This window comes from Cordyceps fumosorosea, assembly GCF_001636725.1.
Source record: "Cordyceps fumosorosea ARSEF 2679 chromosome Unknown scaffold_16, whole genome shotgun sequence".
NCBI lineage: Eukaryota > Fungi > Ascomycota > Sordariomycetes > Hypocreales > Cordycipitaceae > Cordyceps > Cordyceps fumosorosea.
In genome coordinates, this window is record NW_017387316.1 from 251,349 (window position 1) to 266,414 (window position 15,066).

General features: G+C 56.5%; 9 protein-coding genes across 9 annotated transcripts in view; 3 read left to right on the forward strand and 6 right to left on the reverse strand.

Annotated features, from left to right (window-relative positions):
* ISF_06260 (Nucleic acid-binding, OB-fold-like protein) overlaps positions 1–391 on the reverse strand; it is a gene marked incomplete at both ends in the record, with an annotated part of 667 nt that extends 276 nt beyond the window's left edge. The window contains one exon of the mRNA XM_018849864.1: positions 63–391. Coding sequence (XP_018702841.1) covers positions 63–391 — 329 coding nt within the window. The remainder of the gene's footprint in view (positions 1–62) is intronic.
* Positions 392–2,472: 2,081 nt separating this feature from the next.
* ISF_06261 (RTA-like protein) lies at positions 2,473–3,662 on the forward strand (the record flags this gene model as incomplete). Its single annotated transcript, XM_018849865.1, has 3 exons — positions 2,473–2,701; positions 2,785–3,286; positions 3,353–3,662. The coding sequence occupies 3 exons, from the start codon at positions 2,473–2,475 to the stop codon at positions 3,660–3,662; spliced, it is 1,041 nt and encodes a 346-aa protein (XP_018702842.1).
* A 303-nt stretch (positions 3,663–3,965) lies between these two features.
* Positions 3,966–6,399, reverse strand: ISF_06262 (AP-3 adaptor complex subunit beta; the record flags this gene model as incomplete). Its single annotated transcript, XM_018849866.1, has 3 exons — positions 3,966–6,086; positions 6,165–6,307; positions 6,360–6,399. The coding sequence occupies 3 exons, from the start codon at positions 6,397–6,399 to the stop codon at positions 3,966–3,968; spliced, it is 2,304 nt and encodes a 767-aa protein (XP_018702843.1).
* Positions 6,400–6,903: 504 nt separating this feature from the next.
* ISF_06263 (hypothetical protein) lies at positions 6,904–7,496 on the reverse strand (the record flags this gene model as incomplete). The annotated part of the gene is made up of 2 exons (XM_018849867.1): positions 6,904–6,941; positions 6,965–7,496. 2 exons carry the CDS (start codon positions 7,494–7,496, stop codon positions 6,904–6,906), a joined length of 570 nt encoding a protein of 189 aa, XP_018702844.1.
* A 190-nt stretch (positions 7,497–7,686) lies between these two features.
* ISF_06264 (hypothetical protein) lies at positions 7,687–8,643 on the reverse strand (the record flags this gene model as incomplete). Its single annotated transcript, XM_018849868.1, has 1 exon — positions 7,687–8,643. The coding sequence occupies one exon, from the start codon at positions 8,641–8,643 to the stop codon at positions 7,687–7,689; it is 957 nt and encodes a 318-aa protein (XP_018702845.1).
* Positions 8,644–10,289: 1,646 nt separating this feature from the next.
* ISF_06265 (hypothetical protein) lies at positions 10,290–11,126 on the forward strand (the record flags this gene model as incomplete). The annotated part of the gene is made up of 1 exon (XM_018849869.1): positions 10,290–11,126. The coding sequence occupies one exon, from the start codon at positions 10,290–10,292 to the stop codon at positions 11,124–11,126; it is 837 nt and encodes a 278-aa protein (XP_018702846.1).
* Positions 11,127–11,220: 94 nt separating this feature from the next.
* Positions 11,221–11,574, reverse strand: ISF_06266 (hypothetical protein; the record flags this gene model as incomplete). The annotated part of the gene is made up of 2 exons (XM_018849870.1): positions 11,221–11,340; positions 11,434–11,574. 2 exons carry the CDS (start codon positions 11,572–11,574, stop codon positions 11,221–11,223), a joined length of 261 nt encoding a protein of 86 aa, XP_018702847.1.
* Positions 11,575–12,646: 1,072 nt separating this feature from the next.
* On the reverse strand, positions 12,647–14,141 carry ISF_06267 (RNA recognition motif domain protein; the record flags this gene model as incomplete). Its single annotated transcript, XM_018849871.1, has 3 exons — positions 12,647–12,986; positions 13,045–13,610; positions 13,665–14,141. 3 exons carry the CDS (start codon positions 14,139–14,141, stop codon positions 12,647–12,649), a joined length of 1,383 nt encoding a protein of 460 aa, XP_018702848.1.
* A 456-nt stretch (positions 14,142–14,597) lies between these two features.
* Positions 14,598–15,065, forward strand: ISF_06268 (NADH-ubiquinone oxidoreductase 12 kDa subunit; the record flags this gene model as incomplete). Its single annotated transcript, XM_018849872.1, has 2 exons — positions 14,598–14,823; positions 14,908–15,065. 2 exons carry the CDS (start codon positions 14,598–14,600, stop codon positions 15,063–15,065), a joined length of 384 nt encoding a protein of 127 aa, XP_018702849.1.
* Position 15,066: the final 1 nt, after the last annotated feature.

Here is a 15,066-nt window from a genome sequence, read left to right on the forward strand (position 1 = left end):
CCCCCCCCCCCCCCCTCCAAGCCTGACCGACCTGTGTGGCCCCGGGGCCGTGGATCACTCACCAGTACGGCATCTTGCGCCAGTCCTTCTCGCCGCGGACGACGTTGATGATCTCGCCCTGGGCGCGGGTATCAGCAGCGCCCTCCTCGTAGCGCTCCGCGAGGGCGAAGCCGCCGCGCCTGAGCCAGACGGTGTTGCGGAAGCGCTGCGCGAGCTCGAGGAGGATGGTCTCGCGGGCCTGGCCGCCGGCACCGGGCAGGGCGCACAGGAACAGGTTGCTGCCCTCGGGCCGGACGACGCGCACGAGGGTCTGGTTCGGCGCGAGGACGGCGGGCGGCACGAGGGTCTCGTCGGCGGCGGCCTGGGCGGCGGTGCGGTTCGGACGGCCCATTGCTTGGAAGTGTGTGCGTGATGTCGCGGCAAGTGTGTGAGGAATCGGATGTCGGGTGAGACGGGGTTGTTGGTGTGGGCGGAAGGCACTTTATTTTATTCTTCAATAGAAGACATTCAACAACGGCCAGACCCAATTGTCAAGCTTTTTACTCTCGCGGCCATGGTGGGGTTGATTGAACCCTGGGGGCTGCCCGCACCTTGCCTTGTCCTCATGTACTTCAGGCTTCTGCTTCGGCCTTGTTTACTCATTGAATACAGTTTTTAACACAGATCAACTCCTGTTATAGCTTGTCAACGTAATTAATTTCATGTTCAGTTAAACGGTATGTTCTCGGCCCGGGCTGCCGATTCGTCTCCTGCGTGTATATTTATGGTCACAAAGGTGCGGCCAACGATATTCAAAACTGGTGAAGTCTAGCATTATAATAACGCGAATTACTTCATTGGCTGATTCTGTTTTCTTCTCTTTTTTTTTTATTTTTTTATTTTATTTTTTGCCTTTTCTTTTTTAATCATTTTGCCACTGTTCTTCGGGGCCGGGCGATGCCGATTTGCAGAGACCAACAGCCAAATTTTGTCTAAAACATCCCACGGTCGTCGATGCGACCTGGGAGAAGGCTTCTCAGAATGCTCAATGTCAGTATCCAAGACATCCAGCCCAGCCGTCTTTTTCTTGCCATTCTGAGAGGGTGAGCCCTGCGAGAGTGCACGAGACGACGTGATGTCATGTCTATTACACTACACATTTTGGTGCTGGTATCAAAGTGGCCATCATGGGCTCCTTTATATCTGAGCAAGTTTCAATTCGACGCCTAAAAATTGGTAGATGGTGTAAAACAGTTGCTAGAGATTGCTGGGCATTTTGTTCAACTCTCCCTGTGGCGGCGGCCACTGTGGCTGGTTACGGGACTTGTCTGGATGGGCTGGTACCTTCTCGGCCGAGCTCTCATTCGCTACCAAATAAATGGCAGACGTCATTTCACAGCCGAACAATCGCACAACTACACCAAAGGTTATCCTATGTAATCAAGAAGTTCCTCTCATGCATTCATCCGATTGTATATATAATCGCTCGACTTGGACAAGTTGGCCAGCACATTTATGGTTAGCTGCACCCTTGTTTCCAAATACGCGTATCTGCCTGGTTCGGCCGAAAGCCACGAGCGGCTAGGGAGGCCCCCCCCCATCCAACCAACCAAACCCAACCAAACAAGGCTGGCTTCCCGTCGTCCATCCCGCAATTTTCTGCCCACACTCGGCTTATTGAATCTGTCCGTGAAAATGGACCAGGCTTCCCTCTCGGATGGAAACCGTTCCGAAGCGGTCGGTCGTCATCCCCCTACTCTGCACCTCGAGTTCGCCTCCTCGCTCCCGGCCTGTATCTCGCTTGGACAAAGACTTGGCAAAGTACTGGATTAACTCGATTGTCGAGTAGGTACAATGTCTCACTCATAGCATAATAATAAGAATGACTTTGTGAGTTTGCTGACTACGGGATTAGCGTTGAGAGTTCCCGGATGCGCAGCCATCCGGCCCCAATCACGCATCATGCTGCCCACTCTTTCTGCTACCTACGTAGGCGTTCGGAACAAACGACCGGCCCCTTGATTGTTTCTTTTGAAAGACCCGGCTTCGGCGACGTTGCGTGTATCCGGTCATGTTCCCACCTCGTTCGGCGCCTGGGCTGCTGACAAGGGCTGAACTAGCAAAGTCCGCCAGCCAGTGTTAGTGCCGCCACAACGAGGCTCCCACTGATGCATGACAACTCCTTCTACATGCGTTGGCTTTTAGCAACTTCTCTTCTCAATCTTCTTCTGCCATCTCAACAATTTTCCTCTTCTCTCATCTTCCCTTTCACGGCCTACCGATACCAGCGACTGGATACCCCCATCCTGCGGTTCAATGCGACGGTCTGCGTACATCCATGACTTCACTCTTCACTCTCGACGACGCTAAATACATGATCCGACGCTTCCGTACACCAACGACGCCTCTTATAAACAACTCGGATTCATAGTTTCATAATAACAGTTTGGAAAAGAATACGCGGAACCGCCTGTCCCATCCAACACCGCCGTCATGGCATCCAATCACACCAGGACCAACCCTTACCAGAACTGCGTCCAAGTCACCGATGACTGCCCCGTCAAGGCCACCGTCCTCGGTTACTATCCGAACCTGGGGTCCGGCTACTTCTTTACCATCATGTTCGGCCTCTGCCTCATCGGCACCGTCGCCCTCGGTGTTTCCAAGCGGACCTGGACCTTTACCGCCGCCCTGACATGCGGTCTGATATTGGAAACCGCCGGTACGAGCGCCACCCCCGTCTCACCCCCAACCCTTCATCCTCGCCGCGCTTACTGTTTCTCCTCTCGTTAATACCTTTCCCAGGCTACGTCGGTCGCATCCTCCTCTCCTCCAACCCATGGAACGAGGGCGCCTTTGAGCTCCAGATCTGCGCCATCATCCTCGGCCCGACCTTCATCTGCGTCAGCATCTACCTCACCCTCAAGCACGTTGCCCTCGCCCTCAACCCGCGCCTCTCGCGCCTCCCCGCCGTCTGGTACCCGCGCCTCTTCCTGCCCGCCGACGTCTCCTGCCTCGTCGTCCAGGCCATCGGCGGCGGCATCGCCGCCGCCGCCGGCCACGACAAGCCCAAGCTCCAGCGCACCGGCAACCAGGCCATCATTGCCGGCGTCGCCCTCCAGGTCATCGTCCTCGCCGCCTTTGGCGCTCTCGGCCTCGACTACCTCCTTCGCGTCGCCCGCTGGATGCGCACGCCAGAGGCGCAGAATTCCGACGGCCTGCGCGTCTGGCGGAGCCGCAACTTTGTCATCTTCCTGATCGCCATTTGCACGGCCTACATGGCTATCTTTATCCGATGCATCTACCGGTATGTTCACTCACTCCCCCCCAGCGCCAAAAAGGGACCCGAACTTGTGACTGACAATGGCTGCAGAATCGCAGAAATGGCCGGCGGCTGGGGCAACCACATCATGCAAGACGAGCCCAGCTTCCTCGTCCTCGACAGCTCCCTCGTGCTCCTCGCCAGCGCCCTCCTGACCATCTTCCACCCCGGCATCTTCTTCCCTCAGATGCGCCACAACGCCGTCGCCCGCCGCCAGCAGCGCGCCGACGAGAAGGCGGGCGCCGCCGCCGCCGGGCAGGACGCCACCGGCGCCAACGCCGGCGACGAGACCGACGAGACGAGGATACCCGCCTCCACGAGCCTGACACCTCCCGAGACGGCCAGCAAGGAGCGAGTCTAGAACGGAAGATATTAATGAAAGAAATGAGAGACTTGCGTGTATCCTTGGGTGGCAAGGTCTCGTAATTTAGACCAAAGGCGAAAATAGCATCCGCAGATGAATGGTGTGCAGTGCAGTAACCAAGACTGGGAGATATCAGGCATTGTTTTGGCCATTCTGTTTTGTTTCATAGATGCATTTGTTCCTACACAAATTCATTTTTTGTATCATTGCCATCCATCTGCCAAGTGGTTTTTGGTATGGCTTGTGACGCGTAACCATCGCTTTGTACGTCATTGTGTCTAACTATGTACATGTACTGCATCATGCCTTGACCAAATTAGCTTCCTCTCCGTCATCGTCACTTTCCTCCCCCTCTTCATCCTCCTCTTCTTCCTCTTCCGATTCCTCTTCTTCGGTCTCCTCTTCACTTTCCTCTTCTGTCTCGCCGCTGTCCTCCTCGTCGCCCTCCGCGAGCCAATCATCCAGCGTCTTGGAACCCAACCCCTCCGCAACGCCGTTCGACCTGCTCGGTGCGGCTCGTGCTGCTTCGTCTAGAGCTTGACCAGCAGGCGCAGGACCTCTATCGTTATCATATCGCGAATACTGTCCCTCGTCCTGCTCGCGCAGTCTTGGATCAGGCTCTTTGCCGGGCGTGACCCAATCTGGGAGCGTCTCGTAGCCGTTCAGCCCGTGAAGACCACCGCCTCCTTCGAGGACGAGCGTCGAGGAGCCCAGTGGGAATCCCTTCCGAGATTCCGATGGACTTGGTGCCTGGGGTGCAGGCTTTGGCGCAAGGAGCATCAAGGTGGCAAGCTGCGGTACGGAGAGAAGTGACCTATACATTCTTGCGCGGTCACGTAGATCGTAAGATGTATCATATCTCACAAGGATCATCAAGTAGTCCCAGAGGCGCTCAATGGGATGCGTCTCGAATGTTTGAGGAACGTCGCCCTCCGCGTTCTCGGTTTTCTGAGCCTCATTGCGGTGATTAATGTGATGAAGGTGCACTTTGGCACCAAGCAGGACGATCTGTCTCTTGGCAACTTCTGATTCGTGGGCAAATTCTTTCAAAAGGATTCGCAGAACATCTGGTGCGATGTTGTCTTCTCCATCTAGACCAGAGAATTCGCCAACCAGCCAGATGATGGTTGCCCTAGCTTGAGGGTCAGTGGCCGAGTCTAAGTTTCTGGCCAGGCGCACAACGGTGCCAACATGGCTGTCGGGATTCTGCTGAATCAGATGCCGAATAACGGTGAGCGACTCGGCGGCAAGTGTGCCGTCGAGACTCGTAATTTGGCTTAGAAGAAGTTTCAAACAGCGAGGTGATGTGGTGGCATCGGATTGTGCACATCGACCAATAGCGCGCACGGCGTCTTGCACAAGAGCTTTATTTGTGCCTTGTGAAAAGTGCTCTAGTTCTTTGAGAATAAGGCTCTTTATGTGTGGTGGGCTGTGAGGAAAGATAAGGGTCAAGACCTCGAGCTTGAGCTCCCACACTGGAGCCGAATCTGTTGCTCGAACCAGGAAGTGGCTGGAGTACTTGACGAAATCTTTCGGTCGCATCAAACACACGGAGACGATGTTATACAGTGCGAGCTGCTGGATATCCTGGGCGCCTCGCATTAGTGCAACAAGAGGACCAACGGCGAGTTTGACATATTCGGCAGTGCCAATTTCAACATAGCACCTGGTGACGGCAACCACCACGCCAGAGTTACGACTTTGTAGGAGAGGGCGAACAGCATTCAGCAGCATGCGCAGATCGGGGTCGATATTCATGCCGGCATCAGCCTCCTCGGATTTTGACTCGCTGTAGAAATCATCTGCAGAAGCAGGGGTTTTAAGTTTCGGTTTCGACGCTCCGTTCTTTGGTCTGGGAAAGCATCGCCTCGCGTAAAAGCTCATTAGTCGTAGCATGGCCAGCTGGCTCCATTCATCCATGTCGACAATCTTGCGGACCAGGCCACGGTAGTGCTTGTGGATCAGATCGATCCTATCGGGGCACATTTCCAGAAACGCGGCAACAGCTGCGCCGGCGACAAAGTATTGCTTGTCCCCGAGCAGGGTGGACAGGTAGTCGGTGAGCTGGGGCGCTTGGCTTGGGTCGAGTCGGTAGCACTTGGGGATTGCGAGGGCTGCGGCCTTGCGGACGACGGGGCTCATGTCGGCGATGCCCTTCTTGATGGCGAGTGAGACGATCTGGCTGATGACGGGGACGCGGATGCCAGACATGGTCTTGAGGGCCAGGGCGCGGACCTGGGGGTTGGCATCGGAGAGGGACTTTTGGATGGTGTTGATGGAGAGGAGGGCAAGGTCGGGTTCCTGCTCGGCATGGTGGATGAGGTAGATGTACACGAGCTTCTTGATTTCGATGTTGGGCGATGCGACGTTCTTGACGACCGAGGAGAAGAAGGGAAGGGTCTTTTGGTTCCTGTACATCATCTGAATCGCGGGTCAGTGTCAGTCAGGCAAGCGGGTGTCTGGCGGCAAAGGACCAGGATGGAAGCGATGCAGGCATACAGCTATGACACGGCGCAGGCCCTCGAGCACGTCGCGATCGTTTCGGCTGTCGAGCAGCTTTCGCATCTGGTTGCGGTCGAGCAGGCGGGAGCTCGTGCGACTGCCTCGAGTAGCCTGGGCGGCATCGAGAGTGAGCTCCCTCGCTGGGCAGGCATCAGCGGCGGTCAGGGAGGAATTGAAGGCGAGTCAACATACCGGCCTCCATGAGGCTTGATATTCGCGATATCGACTCCATTGTGTGGCGACGCTGCGTATGCCAGCGAAGCTCCGAGGCGGGCTTGTCAGTCAGTTAATGTAGGAGGGGGCGTGATTGGGAAGCGGAGCAGGTTGCGACGTTGGTCAAGGAAGGTCTGTCTGGTGGGGGCACGCTGAACTTGGTGCCAAAGTCTGGTGCCACCGCTGATGTCCTTCTGAAATCATTCTCTTGGTCATTATAAATGAATAAATCACAAGTAAAACTCTTAGTAATGCCCTAGGTTAATTATGTACTTTTGAAAAAATATTTTCATCGCAAGGGCGCTGTGATGTAGTACTGTAGCAATCTCTTATGCCCTACCCTACAGAGAGCCCTTTACACCAATCATTAACTACTAGGTAGTTACTGTACTATGTACTGTACTTACTGTAGGTACAGTACAACCTACCCCAGAGCTGTCCAAGGCGAGTGCCCCGACTGCAAGGTGGGCCGGCCAATCTACTGCGACAAGCCGTCCATGAAAGGCATCACCATCAACAGCGCCTAGTCGAAATACATAGTTGCGTAAGTGAAATCAATCACTACACGGCGAAATATCGCTCACGCCGAGCAGCGACGCTCGCTTCACCGTCAAGATTCCAGACTCGATCAACTACTCCACCGCCGCCTGCCGCGTCACCGACGTCGTGCGCGGCAGCTACCCCGGCGTCGACGCCGCCATCATCGCCACCGACGCGCCGGCCGCGTTCGACTTCGCGGCCGCCCTCACGCGCAAGCACGGCACGCTGGTGCTCGTCGACCAGCCGGACGCGGGCATCACCCTGTCGTACTTCAACGTCATCTTCCGCGACCTCACGCCGGTCGGGTCGCTGATCGCGGACAGGGCGCATGCGGAGGAGCTGGTGGCGCTGGTGGCGGAGGCGGGCATCCAGGTTCAAATCAAGGAGTGGCGGCCCGAGTAGGCCGAGGACATGCGCAAGGAGTATCTGGGCGGCAAGGGCGACGGCAAGAACGTTGTTGTATTTGGGTTGACCGGACAAAAGCCACCAGAGCAGAGGCGAAGGTTTGTAGCTAACGCAGCTAGTTCCAACGGTTTTGCTAGATATGAAAATAGGTTGAGCAGCGTAGGTTCTCATAATCGTCTCTTCATATTCAAGGATTACATATATCCACACCGAAATTGAGGTTAAGAATGCTCACTTACAAACGCCGGATCCCATGCTAAGAAAAAAAAAAGTCGTCTCCTCCGCATGGTTGCTTCGTAGTGAAGCGACGACGTCAAAGCAAACACGTATAAATGTACACACAATATATATCCAAAGACTTTTATACTTTGGCGAGGACGCGGTACTCGACGTAGTCCTCGCCGTTGATGGAGACCACCTGGCCCTTTGCAGTGAGCTTGCCCGCAAAGGGCCCGGTCGGACTGCGCTGATAGACGAAGCCGTTGTAGACCTTGGGTTTTGTGTCATCGGCCGAGCTGTCCGTCACCGACGACGTGGTGCTCATCTCCACGGAGTCTCGGCTGCTATCCGCAAAGGCCGACCGGTCTGGGTCCGCGGCCGCCGCGGCTGCAGCAGCCGCCGCCACCGCGGCCTCGGAGACGTGGTCGTGGTGGTAGATGGTGCGGCGCTCACCGTACTTCTTGCGCTTCTTCCTGACGCCGGCGCCGGCCTGGGCTGGTGTGGCGCCCAGGACGGCGTCTTCTAGAGAGGTGTCGGCGGTGACGGCGTCAGTGGTGGTGGTGGCGGTGGTAGTGGGAGTGGCGGCGTCGTCGGCGTTGCTGGTGCGGCGCGAGGCCCAACCCTCCATGCGGACGGCGCGGCGACGGTCGGCGCACTTTTCGCGCTCCCAACGCAGGTTGCGGGGACGCTCGTGCTTAGCAGAGGCGCAGGCGTGCTCGGCCTTGTCGACGGCCTTGAGGATGTTGGCGGCGTTCTCTGGCCCGCCGGGCTTCTCGCCCGCCTCGACTTGACGGCCCCGCTCGCGGCAGTACTCCTTCATGCCAAGGCGGTTGAGGTTGGAGAGGTAGGACTCGAAGACAATGTCCTCATGGATGACCCAAGTCTCGCGCGAGGGCGGGTAGTTGCCCTGGACGGCGCGACCGTCGCGGGTCTCGGGCACGAGCTTGAAGCGTAGCTTGCCATCACGGCTGAGGATGCCGTAGACGGCGTGTTGGTTAGGCTCGGGCTCGCTCGAGTGCAGCCAGTGACCGATGAGGACACGAGTTGGGATGTAAGCGGCAGCAGCACGGGACCCCGACTCGGCCGAGTATTTCGACATTTGGTGGGTGTGAGTGTCCTGAGGTCTGGCGACTTTCTCTTTTTTTTTTTTTTTTTTTTTTTTTTGTTGTGTTTTGTCTGGCGAGGTGGTGAGGCAGCTGGTAGGCGAGGCTACTAAAAGGTACTCCTCTCTTGGTCCTATACGTTGAGCCTTTGGGGGCTAAAATTTTAACGGGGGCGCCCGCTGAAGACGGTCCGGAAGCCAAAAAGCGAAAGGCAACCGCAGGCCAGGGTCAGATGAAATTGACATGAGACATGGGAAAAGAGAGAGAAGAGAGGCGCAAAAAATGCGGCAGGCGATGGAGAGGGAGAAAAACGCGTCGTTATCGAAATGCACAAGCGCGCCGAACCTGCAGAGTGCCGTTCTCAATCCAGCACCTCTGCTTCTGCTCTGCTTCTGCTGCTGCTTCTGCTGCTGCTTCTGCTTTGCAGGTTGCTGGGTGCTTTCAGCCTGGGGAGATTCCAGCTCGGCCGTGGGCGGGGAGGCCAGTCTCCGCACCTGTTTGCCATGTGCTGTGGGCACGCTGGTACTGTGTTGAGGCACTGTGCTCTTTGGGGCTTCTGGGTGCAGGGCGCACAGACATGGATGGATGGGCGTGGCGTGCACTGCCTGCTGTTCACCCGGATGCTGGAGCTGGGGCAGACCAGACAGACCAGACCAGACCATACAGATGACGGCTTGCCAAATACGTAGGTGAGAGTGGCGTACTGTACATATGTTGCCTCAGGCTCGTTGTTCCGAAGTTCGGATGCACGAGATGGTTCCCTTATCCGCGACAACTGCAACAAACTGTCACTAGACTCGAGGCTTCCAACGGCGTCGAGGCAAGACAGGAAGGATCAGCCAGGATACGAATCACAAGACCTGACAACGTCGAGGTTCATCCGAGTACATCAAGCCGCGAGCCAGATGACTGCCATGTAGTGGCTGGAATCGTACGCACCGCGACACCCACAGCTCCCTCCACGAACAAGACTGGTGCCGCAACACAAACTGCCTGCTCTACTGTCTCCCAGCAGCACCTTGCAACTTCATGGCCACGCTTCTTGCCACAGTCCCATCTCCCTACTCGCCAACCACCTCAATTTCGACAGCGAGATAGGTAATGAATGACCCGCCGTCGATCCTCTGCACCCCAGGTGATGCAGGTGCAGTGCTGCTGCGCTGCAACCGTGGGCGCCGGGCGCATCGTAGCGTGCAGCGGGCCGTTGCTAGACCGCGGACCACCTGTTCAGTGGGTGGCGACAGGCAAACTGGATGATGCCTTGGTACCTGGACGTTGTACAAAAATCGCCCCCCTCAATAGCAACCCATGCTATCCGTTCAGCAATACCGAATCGCCTCCGAATTCCTGCCACACTAAGTTGCCATGATGGCTAATTAGCAACAGGTTGGGAAGGCTCGCGACGCCCAACGCCCGACGCCCCTCAACCCCCAATCGAGCAGCCACCGATGACTGCCCGGAGCCAGGCAACAGGCAAGGCTGAACGGGCGGGTTCTTAGTTTGCTTGGCTCGCGACTGCATTTTTGACGTTGTCTTCATGCCCATGTCCGTACCTAGACGACATGGTTGGACAATAACCGCCTAGACTTATTCCCCGACTTCTCTTCTGTACCTTCATCCACACCAGTTGGCCACGACAAGCATGGCTGACACCAAGACCTCCTTCACCTCGCCCAAAGATAGCGCACCACCGCCGGCCTACGATGCGACTGCTGGCTCCTCCTCCACAGCTGCGGACGCGCTTTTTCAGACCAGCTTTGCCTCGCTGTCGCTGCACATGACCGACCGTATCCGCCTCGTGCAGTTTGGCGCCGACGACGTTGCCGCCGTGCGCGGCGCCATCCGGCAGTCCTGGCCCGACGGTATCCAAGCGGAGCGGCCCTACTCCGTCTCGCACGAGTTCAAGCTGCGCGGGCGGCCTTGGAGCGGCTCCGGCACCGGCAGCTACGCCGTGCCCGCCATCACGCTCATGCGCGACCTCTTCGCCTGTCTCTACGCCCGCGGCTGGATCCTGACGGCCTCGACCGACGTCTCCCGCAAGGAGCTCGACAAGGACACGCTCATCTTTCGCCGGCAGGGCGGCGGCCCGCCGCCGCCGGCCTCGTGGATGGCCATCTCGTTCAAGCAAGGGGACAAGATCCGGCTCCTCGGCGCGTCGTCGGAGCTCATCGCGGCGCTGCGCGCGCTGCTCACCGGCATGCGCCTGCTGCAGGCCCAGGCGGTCAAGGACGCGGCACGCTCCCAGTACGAGTTCAAGCTGTACGGCCACCCGTGGCACGCGTCGGGCGAGGAGACCATGGTCGCGCGCCTGCTGATCCTGCGGTTCGTCGAGATACTCGAGCGCCACGGCTGGAGCCTGTACGCGAGCATCGATCAGAACAGCGGGCCGTCTGGCGACAGTTCCTATAGCGAGACGGACTGCTGGTATTGTGTCAAGTCGTCGGATTGGACGCCGGGCAGTGTTATTTTGCATAGGTAGCGCTGTGTGATAAACATGAATGCGCCCAGTATATGGCCAGCTGCCCATGGAGCACTGCTAATACAACCGAACGTATATAATTTCTTTAACGATTTCAAGCTCGGAGACCCTTGACCACGGATGTACCCTGCCAACGGAGCTGCGACGTGAGATCGCGGACACCAATTAGTGCTCCCATGATATATCTGAGATTCAAAAGATCTTGGTCCATAACCTATAAATATTTGATCGTATCTTCAAATATGAAACATTTCCCAGGAGTAGTGATGATTTCAGTGCTAGGCTGTGTGACCGTCCGGGAATATACCTCCGGGTTGCCGACATGACGGACCGGTAGGAGGTCGCGACCGAGGACGGCGAGATGAGCGACGGCGACCTGGCTATCTGCGTCCGATGCTGGGATGCGTTGTGCCGCGAGAAGAACAACGAGGGGGGCGGTTTCTTCCATCCTGTTAACCCCCCCAAGCAGGCCTCCTCGGCGTGCAGAAGTATTGATCGGCGCGCGGGCGTATGTTTCGTTTGCTCATGCTAAATTTGACGTAGGCGAGCTGATCCTGGAGGAAGAATTTATAGAGTGACGTGATGCGGCGCGGCCCGTTTGACACGAAACAGAATCGGCAAACATTGCTGGGGCGTTGATATGGACTTGTTGCGAGGAGTCGGGACTCGTCCACACAGAACAAAAGCGCAAAAGTACATGGCCAGCCAAAGCAAATAAACAACGGTCACGAAGTGATGGGAACAACGGAGTCATGGTTTAAAATAGTATCGCATTACTTTTCCAGCCGAGAACGCCAGTGGATGACTAATAAAACTACAGAAATCGCAAAAGCATCGTCACGTATTGAAACAGTTCAAACTTACCCGGTTCGTAACAGCGTGAGAAAGAAAACGCAACGTGAAAATGTGCATAGTTTGGGGCGGGGGGGTGCCGGCGCAAGCCGCGCGTTGCCCCGGAAGCCAACAAAGGTTGTCCTCACAGTGTTTCCAAAGCCCAAGTATTTGCATTTTTTGGTTGGTCAAAAAGCCCCCAGAGCCCGTCCGAAGATTTGTCTCGATCCAAATTGGTCCACGCCCACGTCATCATTGTCGCTCTTCTTCGGCCTCGCGAAAGCGAATACTGAAAAAAAGGACGCAGAAGAAGGATATTTTTCCAATATTAGCCCGCTCAAAATCCCTCAGGAAGCCCACTGGATGGTCTGCTCTTTTGCTGCCCGAGACGGGTAGTCAGAGTTCAACATCAGATATAACAAAAGAAAGCCAGCCCAAATCTTTTCTCCTACAACAAGAGAATACAAGGTCTCGGGAGGAGACAAATGCCCACAAGCCCTCGGTTACCCAAAGTGAAAGAATGGAGCCCCCAGGTACTATCACTGTCTCCTCAGAGACATCTTTCTCAAAGCCCACTAAGCTCAGCCAAGAGCCCGCCAACTTGTTTTGAAACGACAGCCCACATAGCCCAACACCCACTAGCATTTCCCGATCATGTCTACCCCGAGTTTCTACCCAGCACGAACCCTTTAGTCGAAAGAGATCTTGGTGCCAGAGAAGCCGCCGCCGCGGGAAGAGTTGAAGCCACCACGGCCGCCGCCACGGCCACCGAAACCGCCGCGACCACCACCACGGGGGCCACCACGGCCGCCGCCGCGGCCACCACCACGGCCACCGAAACCACCGAAACCACCACGGCCACCGCCGGCGCCGTTCTGAGGAGGACGGCTGCCGGCAAAGTCGAGGCGGATAGCACGGGACATTCTGCCGTCGCCGAGGGAAGCGCCGCTCTTGGCCTCGAGAGCAGCCTTGGCATCCTCAACGGAGTTGAAGCTAACATAGCCGAATCCCTTCAGGTTACCGGACTCACTGAACGAAGATAATTAGCAAATGTAAAACGGAAGTGGTAGTATGTGGATATCCTTACGGGTCGGTAGGCAGACGAACGCTGGCAACCTCGGCAACCTCGGCGAAGAACTCGCGGACAGCATCCTGATCAGTGGTAAAGGGCAGGTTGCCAACGAAAAGAGTGTCACTCTCGGCGCTGAGGGTGTCGCCGTGGCGCTTGGCACGATCTGCGGCACGGTCTTGAGGCTTGGCCTCAGCAGGCTTGGCGTTGGCGTAGTCGAGGTTCAGGGCACGGCCATCAACCTCCTGGCCCTGCATGGCCTCGTAGGCCTTGGTAGCAGACTCGTTGTCCTCAAAGTCGACGTAGCCGAAGCCACGGCTGCGGCCGGTGTTCTTGTCCATGACGACGCGGGCGCTGACGAGGCCGCCGAAGGACTTGAAGGCCTCATGCAGAGCGTCATCGTCGATGCCCCAGCTCAGGGAGCCTGCGAAAAGGGTGGTGGGGGCATCAGACTTGGCCTTCTTGGGGGCCTCGTCAATTTCATCCTCGGCCTTGCGCTTCTTGGAAGGAGCAGCCTCAGTCTTCTCCTCCTCCTCATCAGAGTCAGAGTCGTCGCTGTCGTCAGAGTCATCAGAGTCGGCCTCCTGGGGTCTTGTTAGTATAGGATGACAAGTCTTGAGCACAGTGGCTATACATACAGCCTCCTTGGCCTTGGGGGCAGCCTTCTCCTCCTCCTCTTCGTCAGAGTCAGAGTCGTCGCTATCAGAATCGTCCGACTCCTCGGCGGCCTTGCCGTTTGTCTTAGCAGCGCCGCTGGTCTTGGCGGCGGGCTTCTCCTCCTCAGACTCGGAATCCTCGGACTCGGAATCAGAGCTATCAGCAGCCTTGTTCTTCTTTCCGTTGGCAACAGCCTTCTTGGGAGCCTCCTCCTCGGAGGCGTCAGAGTCAGAGTCAGAGCCAGACTCCTCGCTGGCGCTGGCCTCAGACTCGCTCTCAGACTCAGAGGACTCGGGCTCGACGACCTTCTTCTTCTTCTCAATGTTTTTGGCTGTAGCCTTAGCAGTGTCCTTGGCTTTAGCCTTAGGGGTCTGGGAGGCCTTGGTGATGCCGCCGTTCTTGACGGCCTTGGACTCAGCCTTAGAAGGCTTTGCCACCTTGCTTGCGGATTTGGCCATTGTGAGTTTGTGTGATTTGCTTTCTAGATGCTAGGAAAAGACAAGAAAGGACAACCCGGAAAAAAAATTTGGGTAGAGGGTATAAAAAATGAGGTGTGAAGAGATGGGGAAAATTTTAAAACAGCGGGCGAGCAGGGTCTTTTTAGCTGGAGGTTGGGCAGAACCTTGAGATTTTTTTCTTTCGCAAAAATAGTGGATCTAATCAAAAGCGGTGAATGCGATAAGAAGGGACTTCGGTACTTGCGAGGTTGTGGCGCAGGAGTGAATGCCTGACAAATGAGGCGCTGGGATTGGCTAGTTCAGAAACGCCGCTGGAGGTTTGTGATGTCCTAGGCCGAAGAGCAAGCCAGCAGCCTTCGCATCGCAGTCTACCCGCAATTTCTTCCTCGAGACTCGTGATAGCCGTCCGAAACCTGGCTTCTCCAATTTAGAGGACCGCTCTTCGAACCGCCCAGCATGCCGACCCCCGAATCCGAGATGTTCAAGGCGGCAAAGCCCACAGTCGCGCCCACCTTCAACGGTGTCGACTTTGACGACACCAAGGCCTTCAAGGCTGCCGAGGACGCTATTATCCGCGAGCAATGGGTCGGCGCCATGATGACCCGCCTAGTCGGCGAGGAATTGAGCAAATGCTACATCAAGAACGGCAACAACCACTTGGAGAAGTGCGGTGAACTGCGAGGTAAGCTCCCTAACTGATGCGGCGCCGGCCGCGGGGCATTTGGGCGACGGCATGAGGATACTAATTGGCTCGCTATTTTCTCAGAGAAATACCTCGAGCTGCTTGCCACCAACAAAATCAAGGGGACAAAGTTCTTGCAACAAAACTACTTGGAAAAGAAGGACGAGGAGCTGGACATTGCCGCCAAGGTGCACACCTCCGACAAGATTGCGAAGCTGAACCATGGGCGATTCTCTTCATAAT